This window comes from Pyrus communis, chromosome 4 (genome assembly GCF_963583255.1).
Source record: "Pyrus communis chromosome 4, drPyrComm1.1, whole genome shotgun sequence".
In the NCBI taxonomy this organism is placed as follows: Eukaryota; Viridiplantae; Streptophyta; class Magnoliopsida; order Rosales; family Rosaceae; genus Pyrus; species Pyrus communis.
In genome coordinates, this window is record NC_084806.1 from 29,642,553 (window position 1) to 29,660,019 (window position 17,467).

General features: G+C 41.3%; 1 protein-coding gene across 1 annotated transcript; it reads right to left on the minus strand.

Annotated features, from left to right (window-relative positions):
* Positions 1-12,898: 12,898 nt before the first annotated feature.
* LOC137732968 (uncharacterized) lies at positions 12,899-13,444 on the minus strand. The gene has a single exon (XM_068472197.1). It carries the CDS (start codon positions 13,442-13,444, stop codon positions 12,899-12,901), a length of 546 nt encoding a protein of 181 aa, XP_068328298.1.
* Between the last annotated feature and the right edge of the window lie 4,023 nt (positions 13,445-17,467).

Consider the following 17,467-nt stretch of genomic DNA (forward strand, 5'->3'; position numbering starts at 1 on the left):
GAACCGATGAAATTGGCGTTTGGGTTTCGAATCGAATCCAACTACAGAGCCTGCACCATCCCCTACAGATTCTTCTCCAACAGTCCCCGCAAGCCCACGCCCACTGAACTCTCCTGGATCGACCTTTTCTACAACTCCATCCCCTCCTTCAAGTGATAATCCTCATCCTCTCCCCAACCTCCTTCATAAACCTTAATTTCTTGGGTTTTTCGCTAATGGGTTTGATTGGTTTTCGGCAGGAAACGAGCTGAGTCCGACGCTTCGGTTCCCGCTCCGGCCAAAGCTGAGAAATTTGCTCAAAGGTTTTTTAATTATTTGAGAGAAGTTTCTTATGCATCTCAATTCTTAGCTTGCTGGGGACATGGTGGTGGGTTTGCTTGCTGCCATTGGTGCACTGTCTGGAGCTTGATTCAATGGTAGTGTGATAAGCTAATAACTATATATATATTTTATATCAAATTCACTTGTCTTTTCTTAGTCAGTTCCTTATATTTTTGAGCTATTTACTTTGTTTTTGTGTTTTGTAGGATTTGTCAAGCAAAGAAAAGAAAAATAGCACAAGTGGGATTTTTAGTAACAAATTCATCAAAACTGCTTGTGTAGGTCAGCTGACTTTGGAAGCAAGTTGCGGACAGCTCAAAATGAATTAGAGAATGAGCCTTATATGCTTGCAAAGCTATGAATGTTTATTTTCTGGAGAATCTCACGGATTGCTAATATCATTTTTCTGGAAGAAGTTATGGCTGTTTTAACACTAAAAGGTTCCCAAGAGGCTGAGCAGTTTGTAACTGACAAGAAAGCATTGAAAGCAATAAATCCAATAAAACTAGCAAACAAAACTGATGCAACCAAGAACAAGCCAGCTGACACCTATTCAAATATTAGAGGAAATGGAAAATTAAGTGGGAGTAATGGGCATAAAGGCTATCTAAAGAGTTACCATTGTTTTACCATTTCCTCTCACTTATTGTCATCACTAAATGGCTGTTAGTGGGGGTGAGTTATGGAGAAAAAATTGTGGCAGCAAGCAAGAAGAAAAAGGTTGCAGGTTGCAGTGGCAAAGAGGGAAGAAAAAGGAGAAAACAAAGATAGAAAAAAAAAAAGGAAGGAAAGGAAGGAGGAATTCTTGGCATTCTCTTCTTCCGGTTTTATCTTCTCAAACTCATGTCTTTCTTTTGGTTTTATTTAAGGATTATGTGTAACTAAATTTTTAGTAGTTAGGGGCTGTTTTAAAGCCCTGAATACGATTGCAAGTTTGTTATGACATTTCCTTTGAATTACTTTTATGAATGGATGAAAATTGGTTCACTACTTGTCTCATTGATGAATTCTTTATGTGTTTTCTATGGATGCATACTTAGTAAGCATATCTAGGATTCTAATGCTATAAATAAGTGTGTGCCTGCCCTTGTCGAACGAGGACCTACATATGTTCTAGAGTAGTACTTGTTAATTGCGGTTAACATGTGAACAGGACAAGTAAGACAACGCTAGTACTTACGATGCCTTGTGATGACTCAAACTCTTTTCATTCTTAATGATTTCTACTTGGTAAATCTATGAAAACGCCATTCTAGATTGCATGCTAGGGACTAAGTTAAGTTGAAAACGTCATTCTTTTAACATACTACATAAGAAAGAGTAATAGGTTGAGCTCTAACATTGAGCCAACTTGAGCATCTTCATCCGGAAATAAAAGGAATTTGAATGAAACATAACATGTGTGCATGATTATTTGGTGGTGGATAGCAATACCCCTAACTCGTTTTTCTTAATTTGCGAACTACTTAAAATTTTTTTTTGTCCTATTTTTGTTCAATTTAATTTAAATAGCAAATCAACTCCAAAAATCCCAAAAATTTTATGAGTTTAGCTCTGTGTGTCTAGTATTTGCATATAAAATTTCGTAGACTTTAGATAAGTGTAAGTTGGTCTAATAATTATTTTTGGGTGGTTGGTCAGTACGGACAACAACCCAGTTTTTGTGACATTTTAAGTAGTTAGATAAAACAATCTTCTGCGGGAAAGACCCTTATTTTCATATGCTACAATTGACAAATCTTAGTGTTAATAAGAAAAATCAATAGGACATTTGTGTGCTACTTTGTGGTGTGCTTTTAATCCTGTCATAGTGCCTTCCCTTTTTTGGTTTGAAATCTGATTAAGATTGGGTTTTGATTAATGTTTTGTAAGTTAGTTTGAAATTTGGTTAACTTTTTTTAGATTCTATGTTGCTACTTTGATGATGCATGTGTTTTTGTGAATGACCCGTGTTATACTGTTGCAAACTTGATTTCACCCATTATTTTTCTGTTGTTTCATGAGATTATTATTTTGGGTTTTCTATGATTTATGCTCTCTTTTTGGGGTTACCAGGATGGTATCTTTGATTTTCTAGAATTAGTTGTATTAATATTTCCTAATTTAGGTAATTACAGATGTGGTTTATGTTCTTATGTAAAATATGAGTTTTTGAAACCAGAAGTTATTGTTGCATTGATGCTTAATTTGGTGCCTTTAGATTTAATTAGTTATGAATCCATCCATGTTCCTAATCAGTGATTCATTCTTTTTCTTTTCAACATGAGCAGGCCAAAATTTTCTATGGCCATTGAATGAGCATGGTGAAATTCCTTATAATATCTTTGGGCCCGGAAGGGGTGGATAACTATAACTTGCCATCAGTTGTCCCCCTTCCGATTGTCCCATGATCAACGTTTACCTTATGATAATGCGATAACAACATCGCTGTTCCTTGCTGTGTTTTGATGGCAGTTTTGTTTGTTTCACACATGTATTTGGAAATAATAAGGTTATGACTGCTGTTGGTGATTTGAGAGATTGCAGAGTGCTTCCGAGAGATCATATTTTGTTGCATATTTTGTGTATTACTCCTGTATATATATCCTGTATTTGTAGGCTAATTGGAATTTGAAGCAATGTCAGCACACGACATGTTTGACAATTATGTACCCCATCATGTATTTCCAAGCAGTTATGCCTTAATTTAAATTTTTTAATTATGTGCAGGCGCGAGGGCAATGCGTATTTCTAAAAGATCTTCAAGGTGTGCATGCGCGATGACAGATTTGTGCATTCTTTTGATTAAAATAAGGAGGGGAGTTTTGAATACAGTTTTCAATTCAAATTGTATGTGGAGTGTTGTTTGTTGTTGTTTTTTTTTTTTTCGTTAATAAGGAGGGGAATTTTCAATACAGTTTTCAATTTAATTTGTATGTGGAGTGCTGTTTGTTGTTGTTGTTGTTGTTGTTTTTTTTTTTTTTTTTTTTTGTTTCTTTTTCATGCAATTATCATCTTTTGGTCATAGCCGCTTGAGTTTGAGTAGTTTGTGTCCAACTTTCGTATTGGACTTTCTGTTGACAATGATCTCATTGTTTCTGATGTGGGACAAGGTTTGAAGTTGGAGAGACCAAGAACTGGGCACCCGGGCATCCTCTACAGGACTGCAGTACTACTACTCTTGCTGAGTTCTATTTCAGTTCCTCTCTACTCTCTCAATCTTCATAACTTACTTTTTTTATGTCTATCAATCTATCTATCTTCACATTTATATATTAGAATAGACTTAAACCACTTACTACTTGATTATAAGGCTATTTCTTTTAGCACTTATTTGTGGTAATGGTCCATGTGGTTTCACCAATGAACTCACATCCTTGGATGACAAGAGGACTCAATAGAGCTCAGTATATAACTCAAAATCCATTATACAAACACATCTTTTTTACCTTATTGAACATAAGGATGTAAATAGATTTGGATATAAATGTAAATAAATTTTAATATATTCCGCACGTTAAACACGGTTTCAAAAACCATCGCACTGGCTGAATTGCTAGTTTATTCCTAAATCTAAGATTGAGCTAGCTCTTTTAAAGGTCCATACTTGTTAGCAATCAATTAAATAAATGAGAATAAAAGATGGTGGGATAAAATCACGTTCTGAAACTTGAAGAATTGGTTTGCTTCCAGAACAATCTCATAGTCCCACGTCTTCAACTAGAGCAATGTAGTGGCTCTTTCAAACCGCTCCACTTTGTGAAAATGGCAAAGCAACTGCTCCATGCCTTCTCTCTATAAAAGGATGTGATCCAAAAGAAGGGGTGGGGAAGGAAGAAAACTTGACAGGCACACAGAGAAGAAACAAAATAGAAAAGCAAGCAGAGAGCAAGAGATACAAGGCAAAGAGGTAGAAAGGAAGGCAGTTGCTGTCATTCCAACAACTTCGAAGAGGAAGCAACGAATTTCATAAAATATATTAGCATTGTCAATTAACCCTTTTGGATTTCTATGTTGCTCCTTTCTTGCAGGAGAACACGGCACCCATCAAATCCTTCTTTCTCTCAAACCCAATATGGGATTAAGTTGTAGCACATTGTCTCCCTTCCACTCTGGGATTCTCCAGCAAAACTCACGGGCAAAACCCACGGAACTCTCCAAGGTCTCATGATTCATATCCAAATTGTGGATGCAAATTTTCGCCTTCTTCTTCTTGGACGAAAATGCACCTGCAAAACAATTAACACCTAAGGTCAAGGTCAAGAGCCTCATGCGCCCACGATGATTTTTTTTTTGGGAGGGGGGGGGGGGGAGGGCTTTGGCCGAAGAACATCCGATGCCAAAGTTAGAATTTTAGAGAGAAAGTGTTTGGAGAAATTTGGAGAATTTTAGAAGAGAATTGGACTTTGGTTTTTGGGAGAAATGAGGGGCTATATATAGGGGTGTGGCCGGCTTTATTAGGAGAATTGGGACCGGCCACATTTGGTGGTTTTGTGGGATTGATTGCAAGATATTATGGAAATAATATATTGCAATTACTTTAGGCAATTAATCAATTACTTAGATAATTAATTTAGGTAATTAATCCCAATTTGAAAAGAATAATTAGGAGTTACCTTGTGGGTGAAGATTTGATGAGGAGTGATGAGATGGTTTAAAAGAATACCATTTTGATCACCTTTGACCTCGATTGAGCCGTTATTGTCTGTTGCATGTGCGCGGGAGTCCTGGTGTGCCTTAAGGGTAATTTTGTCTTTTTAACCCAAAAGTCCACATGTCACCTTCATATTTTTCTTGATTATTTTTGCCTCCACAAATGCCCCCACACCTGTTGGGCTGCTCACAGGAAATTGCAGCAGGTGTAGAGATCTTCTCTTTAGGAAACATAGGATTGTTTCCTACCTTACGTAGATTCCCTCTTTAATTGAAATTAGATCTTTCTAGGGAAGGAAAATAAATTACTTCTAAAGTCTATTTAAGTCTACTTTAAGTAGATTATTAAATCAATTTCAAAGAGAAATATATTCTACCCTACAAGAGAGAGAAAGCTAGAGGATATTTGTTCACCTTCCCCTAGCAATCTTTTACACTTGCCTGTGCAAAGGACCGTCTTTCATTGCTTTCTTCGTCTTCTACGTGCCTCATCGAGGTAAGAAAAATTTAATTTTCCTTGTCTTATTCTTGGATAGTGCTATCGCGGGGCAGCTATCAGGGTGGTGCGGCACGTCGGCTGGCTAGGGCCAGGAGTCAACTCAGTATAGACTAAGGAGTGTTGTGGCAGGGACCATTACTTTGGCTGTTTAGCTTGGCTAAAGCCAATGGCAGCTATGCAGATGAGGTCACAAATTGTGGCATTAGAGCGCACTGTTAGACGAGTCGCATGGCTTATGTCCTTTGGGCTCTTGGACCTGAAGCGGGCCAGGCCCGCGACTGAGAGAAATGAGAAGGTCGTGGGCCTTATGGGCTGCTGGAATGTTGGGTATGCAAGCCTTCTGCCTACTGGTTTGAGAGAAAAAATGAGGGAAAAACTAGCATGGGTTGAGCTCCCTTGCTGAGTTGGCTGCTTAGTCATTTTTGCTGGGTGAAATGTGGGCTGCCCTCCAGAGAGGAGATAAAGTGAATCAAGGCGGAGGTGTTGGCTGGTCCAATCGCTGTAGTGGAGCTTGCTACGAATGAAGGTGGGAAAAAAAATATATTCCCTGTCTGCTTAAGAGGTGTTGGTTGAGAAAAAATGAAAGACATCTTCTGCTACTCGCGAGGGTTCGCCGGTTGCCCTCAGGCTTATATTGACTTGACTTCTTCCAAGGGGACGAAAGATGAGGCTGCTAGATCTGAGTCAATGACGCCTGCCATGCCAAAGATGGCTAGTTCGATTGCCGATAGGATTGCTCAACGTAGAGGCTCCGTCGTGCCCCAAGTGCCAAAACCAATGCCAAGGCATCCGTTGGGAGCTAAGTCTGGTTCACCTTTGGAAAGGCTTGCTAATATGAAGAGTGATAAGGTGGACTCTGCTGCTAAAGTGGCGTCAAGGCCTACTTCCCCTACTTCTGAGACTGATTTGCCTGCTGGGAAGGAGGAGACTGCTCGAGTGGGTAGCTATGAGAAATCCACTAAGCCTGCTTCTGGGGAGGCTGCTGAGAACTGTGCACTTTTGAAACCATATCTGCTTGAAGACATGGACGTTTGTGCCAAGTTTATTGATGGTGTTAGAGGGGTTGTTTGCCCAAGTTCATTTGCGAAGCATACGACTGAGTATAGGAAGACTGCCCTACTTGTCATGATGCAAAAGATGACTAATCTGTCAACCAAGTCTATGCTCTTTGACCAAAAGGATACCAAGGCTACCAATGAGGTGGCAAAGGCTGTAGCAGTCGAAGCTTATTCTTATGCCAAGAAGATCAAGAGGTTGGAATTTGAGCTCGTCGCTTCGAAAGGGTCTAATATCTCTACTGCCACTTTTTTGAAGTTTAAGACTGCTCACTAGGAGATTGTTGACTTGAAGACTAGGCTTGACGCGATCCAAGTTAAGTATGAAAGTGCAGAGAAGGATATCGAATGTTACATACCTCATATTCAAGATCTTGAGCATGTCGTTTATGAGCTTCATTCAGCTACTTATGCAAAGGATAAAGAGTTGATTGCTACTTATAACCAAGTGATCCACTTCAAGAAGGTCATTGATAGGCTTGAACCTCAAGTGTTGGAACTCTAAGGTGCATTGAAGATCAACAAAAGTTTGAAGAAAGAAATGGATGAGCTGCAACACGTCCATGTTGGTTTGCTTGAGGAGAACGAGCAACCGAAAAGTGAGAAGGCTGGGCTCGAGGCTTCGCTTGTTCAGAGTTAGGCCAATTTCTACAAGCTGGGTTATGTAGATCATTTCTTTGGTAGGCTGTCTAACTTCGAGTTTGCTGGGAAAGACTTTGAAACCTTCTCTATTTCTCCAAAAGGCTTGCTTGCCTTTACTTTTGAGGCCCCTATTGGTGAAGTAGTCAGAGAGGTTGATGCCCAAGCTGGAGCAGCAGGAGGGGGGGTGAAGCGTCAGATGATGCTGCTGAAGGGTAGTCTTCTAGGTAGCCTATAGGATTTTCTTCGTTTTCCTTGTTACTTTTGTTTTTCTTGAACTCTTTCAGCCTTTGCTATTTGTTTATCAATTTTGCTAGAAAATTTAATAAACTTGCTTCCTTCACTTTTCTTCATCTCCGCTTCTTTTGTTTACCCTCAACCTTTGACTTTTAGACCAGCAGCAGACGTGCTACTTTTCTATAAGTAGACAGGCCTGCGTAGCCTATGCAGTTGTAGGTGTTGGTGTAGAACTTTTGCAAGGTTGTAACCATAAGGTCTAAATATTTTTGGGTCATGAAATTTGCTAACCTGTCGTATCAAAAGTACGTGGTTATATGGAATTTCGTAAGCAAGGGTTCGAGAGAACTCCTTGCCTTTTATGTAACCAATTTCGCAAGTATCACAACACTTTAGGAATTAGTGTAGATCTAAATGATCATTCCGTGCTTAGCAGAGGTAAAGATTATCGACAGCGTAGCATGTTGGCAGTGGATAAAGCTTCGTGTATGCATGCTAGCTTATTTAACCTTTCATAAGAATGTGTGGTAGTATAGGTCTAGTGCGACTTTACTGCTCGAAGGGCAAGCCATAGGCAGTTTTCCAGAAATCGTAGGCTACCTTAGTGCACTCGGTAGCAGCTTTAGGTTCCAGGGTAGCTGTCAATAGGGCATGCTACTTAATGTGCCTCTTCTGTCTCTGAGGCCCATTTCCTCATGGATTAGGCCAAGACACCCAAAATCCTTCAGTTAGCTAAGCCTTGAAAAGGACCATTATGGCTACTTGTGGGAATCTCGGCGCAACCATCGTGCACCCAGTTACACCAGGGCAGCCTGACTCATCCACGTCTGGATATTCGGAGTGTAAAATTTATCTTTCCACATTGGAAAGTAAACCCATGTGGGTGTCGGGGAATTGGTTTACCTTCTCGCACTAGAGAGCATTTAGTGTATCCTTTCGCACTAGAGAGCAGACCCAAATGAGTGTCAGGGGATTGGTTTACCCTCTCGCATTGGAGAGTCTGGTTGGTCCCCAGGGGGTGTAATTCCTACGATAAGTCCCTAAGAAGGGGTATGGTCTTGTTTTGAAGTGTAAGAGTGATCAGTTGTTCTAAGCATGCAACCAAGCCAAGTTGTAGATTACTTTTGAATTCTTCATTGTAAAACGAGTAAAATGAATGAGAATTTAGCTGTAAGGTAGGAACTGCATAACAACTGGATAATCCTTGGCTTGCGAGGTGGTGCCCGTTGAGCTTCTTAAGTCTTCGAGCTTTGATGTAGTGCGAGGTTACACATAATACTTCCTCATATTGTAGGCATTCTACTGCTTTTTGATATTTTTGTCATTCATGGTGGCGAGGGTGTAACTACCTTTGCTGCCTACTCAAATGATCTTGTATGGACCTTCCCAGATGGGATCTATCTTTTTGGAGACTTCTTTGCTGGCAGTGATGAAGGGTTTTCTTAGGACTAGATATCCGGGCTGGAACTGCCGGTTTTTGGCCCTTTTGTTGCAGTTGGAGAGGAGCTGATGCTAGTAGGCTGTGATGTAGGTGATGACCTTCTCATGCTCATCCTCTGCCAGATCTAAGTTTGTGGCCATTTCCTTTCAGTTCTGCTTGATGCTTGGTAGTGGAGTGCTGATACATGGCACAATGACATTGGGAGGAATGATTGCTTCTAAACTAAATACTAAAGAGAAATGAGTCTCACTGGGTGCTTGTCGTTTGGTTGTATGATACTTCTATAGACATCTGGGGAATTCGTCTGGCCATTTTCCCTTTTTGTCAGAGAGGGATTTCTTGAGGCAGTCGAGAATTGTCTTGTTGGATGCTTCGGCCTACCCATTACCTTGGGGATACTTTTGAAGGAAAATTTATGTCCTAGCTAAGAACATGTAAAGAACATTTGAATACATAGGCAAACTATTAGCAAATTAAAGTAGGCATGCATCCAAAAACAATTCATAAAACCCATGACTTTCAAAGCCTAGTATATGGTGAACCATAAGACTCTTTAACAATATTAAAGAGAATAAGAATTTAGAGATTCTTTACCCTTGAAACTCATCCTTGATTGCACAAGGGATTCACCCAAGTGGAGGGCCTTCAAGTCACCTCCTTGCTCCTTGGATCTTCCTTGTGATTTCCTCCCTTTTAGTGCTCCTTTTCTTCTTTGAGGATTTGAGGATTTGTTCTCCAAAACACCAAAGGTTTGGTGTCTCTAAGTCTCCACACCAAAGATGTAGTGTGAAGATGAAATGGATGACTTAGGGAAGAATAGATTGCTAGATGTTCCTCCCCTAAGTGGCCGGCCTCTATGTAGAAAATGAGAGAATATGTTTCACCCAAATTCAATTAGAAAACCCCTAATTTGAAACAAAGCTATAATGTTGATTTTATACTTCATTTCATGTGAGTGGCAAACTTGTAATTAATACAAGTTTGCTACCCCTCACCCTTATGGCCGGCCATATGTTGTTATTGGGCTTAATTGCCCATTTTGTTTTAGTTGTCATACAACTTAAACATAATGGGCCTTGTGAACCAAAACGTTTTTGTGCCCCAAAGCCCAAAACTAACTTAAACGCCCAATACGAACGTTTCGTATAATTAATTAACTATTTAATTAATCTTGACTATTCTTCAATTAAACCATTTAATTGCTTATCCATTTCATATAATTTCTTCACTTATATCCTTACTCGGTGTACGATCCATTAGGTTCCAATTAGCGAGGTAGTGGGCGATGTTACTCTTAACGATCAATTGTGAATTGAAACCACATTTCAATTCTCCCTTAAAATTAGTGTTTGCTAATCTTTAGGGCTTCCACAAACCATGGGTGACGCCTAGCAGCATGTCATGGTTACCCAAGCTAAGTAGAAGTGGTTGGAGAACCTATCCAGTTACAACTACAATGCAATACGGTCCTTCTCTAATACAATACTCTTAATCACATTGTTTAAGTGATAGTTTGTTTCATGTCTACTATCCAATGTGATACTTCTCTATATGATTCAATTGAATAAGATTTGGAACAAGCTTCCTTAGTCATATTCATATGCTTTGGCCAAAGACTCTCGAATCATATCTTAGAGTATTCTCCTTCCACCATGGAAGGTTAGAGATCCCTTGTTGTGCATTCATATGCCTACATGACTAGATAGCTTGACCCCAACAATGTCGTGGACACTCCAATGGAATGCCGTTGACATAATCAAAGATCAAGGACCTAACCATTAGACATCAATGATGCCTCAGGTCAAAGGACTACTTTGCATATTGCAACTATCGAGTTCTCACATGACATGTATGTTCGAACTCTCGTTTGATCGTTGTTCAGTGTACTCGATTACTCTTTCGAGCACCTATGTGTTTGCCTTAGTGTCCAACACCAAATGACTTGAGACTAGTTCATACTCACGCTTGAGTCGACATAACACATACTAACCTTAGCGGATTGTCAATGCCCAATTGGCAATCCTATGGCTAGGAACGTTTTAGGAATGAACATAAGAGAAAGGTCTCGTTAATTTAACTAACTTAAATCACTTGTCTCTTAGATCAAATACATTCCTTGGATTCCCTTATTGCTTAAACACAAGATACTATAAATAGTGATTAACAATAAGCTTTGCCCTCTATTAAACATATAAAAGTTTAACACAATAAGTATTCCAAAAAGCTATTACATCAAATGAGTGGCTTTGTGGGCATACTTCCAACAACTTTGGCGTGGACATGTGCTGCTTGATGCCATATTGTTAGAAGAACTTCGCCAAATCTTTGCCCACGAATTGCGGGCCATTGTTTGTGATGATGGATTGAGGGATGCTAAATCGACAAATAATGTTCCTCCATATGAAGCGCTCTATGTCCGTCTGAGTCGTGGTTGTCATGGGCTCGGCTTCTACCCATTTGGTGAAGTAATCAATCACCACGGTCATTATGCCTATGCCCCCAGTAGCGGGCGACATTGGCTCTACTAAGTCTATTGCCCATTGTATGAGTGGCCAATGGCTCGTCTGAGGATGTAGTTCGTTGGCAGGCAATGCTGGTACCGGCTAGTAACGTTGGCAGTGGTCGCACTTTTGTACTAACTCCTTAGCATCTTGATGCATAGTAGGCCAGTAGTAGCCTGCGTTGAGAACCTTCTGTGTTAAGGATCGGCCTCTGGAGTGATTTCCACAAACACCTTCGTGGATTAAAATTAGAATCTGTAGGTCGTCGAGACATAATAGGCAGCGGAGATGTGGTCCAATGTTGGATCTTCGGACGAGAATGCCGTTCCATATGTAATAGCATGCTGCCTTTGTTTGGAGCTTTCTAGACTTCAATTTTTCCATAGGGAGTGTGCCATTAATCGGGTAGTTTATAATGAAATCTTGGAAGCTTGGAGTTGTACTAACCTATGACACCTAGCTCCACCTTTATGCTTGGCTTGTGTAAATACTCCACTGGAATAGAGCGTTTGAGTTGATAGTCGAGGGCGGAGCCTAGGCCAGCTAGCGAGTCCACGTGGGCGTTGTTTGCCCGTGGAACTTGAGTGAGGGTGTAAGTCTAAAATGCCTCGAGCTGCTTTTGTACCTTCTCTAGGTACTGCGCCATCTTCGGATACTTTGTTGTGTACTCCCAGTTGTCTGGCAGGTGATTAGCTAGGAATCAGAATGAATTGCAAGATTTTTTACCGCAAATTCTTTTGCCATTCGGACACCTGCTAGTAGGGCCTCATACTTTGGTTCGTTGTTGGATGCTTTGAAGCCTAGAGTGATCGTTTGTTCAAGCATTGAACCATCAAGGGTGTGCTCTGTTACCTTCGAGGCGTCGTTGGGTTGCTCTGTTGCGTCTGCTAGGCTAGGCGTGAGGGCGTGGTAGGGAGCCATGGAGCTGAGGCCATGTTATGCATAGCAGGAGATACTCAACTGCCGGTATTGGGCCACTCTAGAGTGGAATTATTTAGTAAGGGTCGACTGGGGCCGTGTGGTGCGCAACAAGATGTGGTGCTCAACTGCCAGTACATGTTGCTCCTATGTAAAATCTTTTAGGGCGATGAGGGCAAAACTTGCTTCTGAGTGTGTCGTTCTAGTGTTTGTCTGCCTTTGGCGTGCCTTTTAGGCTAAGTTGTTTCATTCGTCAGAAAACTTTGCATCCGCCAATGTCTGTACCTTTATCGTCGCACGTCTGGATTGGGCGGAATAGTGCGTCATGAGGATGACTGTGTGCGTTTGAAGGTATAACTTGAGCTTCTGGGTTGTAACAACTGTCGCTAAAGTTAGCTTTTGAATTTCTGGTAGCTGGTTTCCACATCGGGGAGAGCTTTTGAACTGTGGAATACAGGTAGTCGGGCCCCCAGCTCTTCTCGTATGAGGGTAGAGTTTATTGCTGCTTGAGATATCGTTAAGCATGTAAATAAGTCATCCGCTGTTTCCAATTTGGATAGTAGGGATATGATGTCAAGTACTTCTTCAAGTCATTTCTTACACTTGTCTTTCAGTTTGTCTTGTTACACCTTTTTTATTGAGTTGAAAAAAAGACTTATGTTGATCGGTGGACTGCAAGGGTAAACGGTTGAGTGCAGCTGCTTGTCTGGTTAGACCTTGAATCTCCTTCAGAGTAGTGAGGGACTTCATATTCAAGATTGCTCAGATTTGCCTTGAATGTGCATCGGCGAGCCTTGTCCCAAAGTACATGTTTATCTGCCAGAGTGAAAGGGTCTGCCAGAGTTAGATCTTCTTTCATGATCAATTCTCTAAACAGCAGGTGGTCTGTTGGGAGTCCTTTTTGGAAGATTGCACTAGCTATCGAGTTGTTGCATCGGATTATCTTTGCCTTCTTTGCTTTGAACCTTTTCATATAGTTGCAAATCGACTCTTTTGGGTTCTTCTTGATGTTGAACAAGTAGTTGAACTTCTTCTCGATCGAGCGATAGGATGAATATTCTTTGGTGAAAACCAAAGAAAGTTTGTTGAAACTCCGGGTGGATTGTGGCGGAAGGGTGTAAAACCAATCTTGCGCCTTGCCTTGTAGAGTGGTGGCGAATATCTTGCACATGAGAGTGTCGTTGTTCAGATAGAGGATCATTGCGCTTTGGTAATGCTTTAGGAGTCTCTCTAGGTTTTCATCCCCTTTGAAGGATATGAAATCTAAGATGCTGAACTTGTGTGGAGATTTTGTCAGCTCGATCTCGTCCGTGAAGGGTGACTTACTTATGTTGGTTATGTCCTGTCGTAGTGCCTTGTTAGTGACCTCGTTGCATTGGAAATTGCGCAATCGCTCTGTCAGGAGCCTCTTTACTTGTTTTTGAATTTGCCTTTGTTAAGGTAGCGAAGCTCTCGGCTGCCCCCAATCGTGTCCTACTAGTCTAGGCTGCTCTTCAATGTGTTCGACTCGTTTATGCTGCGGTTATGGTGCATGTGGTATGTTCCTAGCAAGTGAGTGATTGTCTCGTAGGCTGCCAGTTACACTTGGGTCAGAATGAGTGATTGCTTATCTCTGTCCGTCGTGCTGCCTACTCCGATGTGAGGTGGAAGATGTTTTTTGGGGGTCTAGCCACGAATGAACACTTCACCTGTAAGGTTGCTTATGTTGATTATTGGACCGTGGCCCCAACTGTAAATGTATGCTTGTCTGTGGGCCTAACAGAGAGTGCATGCTCCTCCGCGTGCTAAGGCGAGAGTATACGCTATCTTAGGGGGCTAGTCGGGAGTGTACACTGCCCGTACGCTAGATTTATGGTTGGTCGAGGTGCTGCTTGTCGGGACTTTTGATGGAAAGGTTTTTTATCTGCCTTTGTCCTACTTCAGGACACCTCGTCTGGGGCACGTTGCATCTCGAGGCATTGCAAGAGCTGATTCCCCAAGGTCGCTTGCTGCGCGAGGGCACTTGCCAACTCAATGACTTGTTGAGACAAGTGTTGTTTGTCATTTGGGTTGGAAGAGCTTGGACAGAATGTGTGTCCTTGAGTAATGGAAGTGTAATGGGCTCCAGGCGCGAGATTTGAGTTGGGAAATATCAAATATGCGGAAAAATGAGGTGAAAATGCCTTCGATTCAATCGTTGGCCCAAAACTTTGGAGCCGGGATGGTTGAACCGGTCTTGGATTGGTTTGGGCTGCTTGGGATATCACAGGAGTGGGCTGGGCCACAGAAGTGGGTTGTATCTTGAAATGGGCTGCATGAGCGGGTTGGGCCGCTAGCATGGGTTGCCCTATGTGCAGTGTGTGTGGGCGTTGGGCCTATTTCTTTCTCGGTGCAGCTTGGGCCAGATGTTGTACTGCACAGTCCTTGGCTTGGCGCTGCTCTGTGGTGTGGGCATGGGCTTGCTAGGCTTCGGCTGCTGGCATTTGGGCCTGGGCTTGCTCTTGGGCTTTGGTTGCTGAAGTGGCAGCAAGCTGGGCTGTCTTCAAGGCTTGCTCCTTTTGGGTTGTGGCCTACTCAATCTGGTTGGCTGCCTTGTGGCACGGGCTTGGGCCAGTTGCTGCGAGGTGGCCTGCTCACCGTGGGTGCGGATCTTACTGTGGGTGGCCACAATGGTTGCTACCGTGGTGGCTGCTACGGTGGCACCCCGTGGTGGTGGTGCCGCTCCACTTGTCGTTGCATTGAGCCTTGTGGATCGTTGTGGTCCCAGTTCTTAAACGTTGGAATTTTCGTTTGTCATGGTTTTCGAGTTTCTAGTCATTGTACTTTTCTTTTACATTTTATCAAAGAATTTTTATAAATAAAAATTCGAAGAGTAAGAACTTACGAAAAATCTACAAATGAGCAACCTTGAATGCGAGAGTCTTCTATGAGCATGTAAATCACACCAATTTGTGGATGCAAATTTCTACCTTCTTCTTCTTAGACAAAAATGCACCCGTAAAACAATTAACACCTAAGGTTATGGCAAAGAGCCTCACGCGCCCACGATGAATTGGACTTCGGTTTTTGGGAGAAATGAGGGGCTATATATAGGGGTGTTGCCGACCCTATTAGGAGAATTGGGACCAGCCACATTTGGTGGTTTTGTAGGATTGATTGCAAGATATTATGGAAATAATATCTTGCAATTACTTTAGGCAATTAATCAATTAATTAGATAATTAATTAATTAATTTAGGTAATTAATCCCAATTTGAAAAGAGTAATTGGAAGTTACCTTGTGGGTAAAAATTTGATGAAGAGTGATGAGATGGTTTAAAAGAATACAATTTTGATCACCTTTGACCTCAATTGAGCCATTATTCTCCATTGCATGTGCGTGGGAGTCCCGGTGTGCCTCAAGGGTAATTTTGTCTTTTTTACCCAAAAGTCCACGTGTCGCCTCCATATTTTTCTTGATTATTTTTGGCTCCACACAAATCACATAACAATTTGCCTTTTTCAGAGAAATGCAACCAATTGGCAGAGAAATGCAACCAATTGGCATAGAAGGGTGGTCAAGAAAACCCAGCAGCAGTTTATGAGTTAGAAGACAAAGAAAGATGCTTAAAAGGAATTCCAGGACCTACTCGTCAAGCATTTTCTCGGTACAGCATGTCTCTATGTAGACCCAGAGGTGCCGAAAGGTGATCTTTACGGGGACGATCAAATCCTACTCGTGAAGCATTTTCTCGGCACATTATGATACGGAGGTGCCGAAAAAGTGATATATATGAGCCGATTGGATCTACTTGTCAAGCATTTTTTCGGCACAACATGTTTCCATGTAGACACGGAGGTGCCGGAAGGCCGGAATGTGATATTTACGGGGACGGTCGAAATCTGCTATTCAAGGAATTTTCTCGGCACAACATGTCTATACAAGACACGGAGGTGCCCAAAAGTTGATATCTCTACACCACGAAGGTTTTGAAGACTACAATGCTTAAAGGGAAAACGAAGAAAAAGAGGATCTGGACTCTCCACCGACAGCAGCATAAATCATCACCAAAACCATATCGTTGTGGTCTTGAATTGGCGTGCATTGGAAATGTGCCCTAAAACCTATCATACGATGATACTTTAAGGACATTTCACATGTTAAACTAATCTGGTTTAATATAAAGGGCAAATATTATTGTTTGAAGCCGTCTCATACAAATGTTATATGTTTCAATGATAAGTCCAAGGAATATGTAATTGGGAGAATGTGATCTAAAGAAGTTAGATTCAAGAGACGATTCTCTTTCTTATACATATCCTAAACGTTCCTGATCATAGGATTCCCAATTAGGCATTGGCAGTCCATTAAGGTCAGTATGTGCTATGTCTTCTCTTAGAGAGAGTGACTGGTCTCGAGTCATTGGTGTGACCGACACCAAGGTAAGCATGTAGGTGCTCAATAGAGAATGAGTCACGATCAATGAGGAGTTCTCATACTCATGTCATGTCACATGAGAAATTATGGTTGTGATAATGCAAAGTAGTCCTGTGACTTAAGGCATCATAGTTGTCTTGTGGTTAGATCCTTGATCTTTGACCATCTCAAAGTCACTTCGTCAAAGGGTGTCTATGAAATAGTTGGGGTTAAGCCACTTAGCCATGGAGGCAAGTGAATGCGCAACAAGGGATCTCTAGCCTTCAAACCGTTTGAGGGAGAATACTCTATGATATGATTAAGAATCTCTGGCCAGAGTATAAATGGGATTTAGGAAGTCGTTCCAAATTACATTTAAGGTAATCATATAAGTAAGAGAATCACATTGGATAGTAGACATGAATAAACTATCAAACCAAACAATGTGGTCAAGAGTATTGTATTAGAGAAAGACCGTATTGCATTGTAATCCTAAACTGAATAGGTTCTCCACCTCTTCTGATTAGCTTGGGTAGCCATGACATACTGCTAGGTGTTACTCATGGTTTGTGGAAGCCCGAAAGGTGAGTAATCACTAAAGGGAGAATTGAAAGTAAGTTTCAATTCACAATAGATTTGAAGAGTTCTAATCGCCCACTACCTCGCTAAAAGGAACCTAATGGACCGTACACCAAGTAAGGTAGAGATTGAAGACACAATGGAGATGAGTAAGGATAATTAAATGATTTAATTATTTATGGCTAGGATTAATTAATATGTTAATTAATCAAACGGATATGTTCGTTATAGACCTCGGGTTAGTTTTGGGGGCCTAATGGGATTTGAATG

Bases quoted from the DNA above. Each gene is read 5' to 3' on its own strand.
- LOC137732968 (XM_068472197.1), bottom strand. From the start codon at position 13,444: ATGATCCTCTATCTGAACAACGACACTCTCATGTGCAAGATATTCGCC.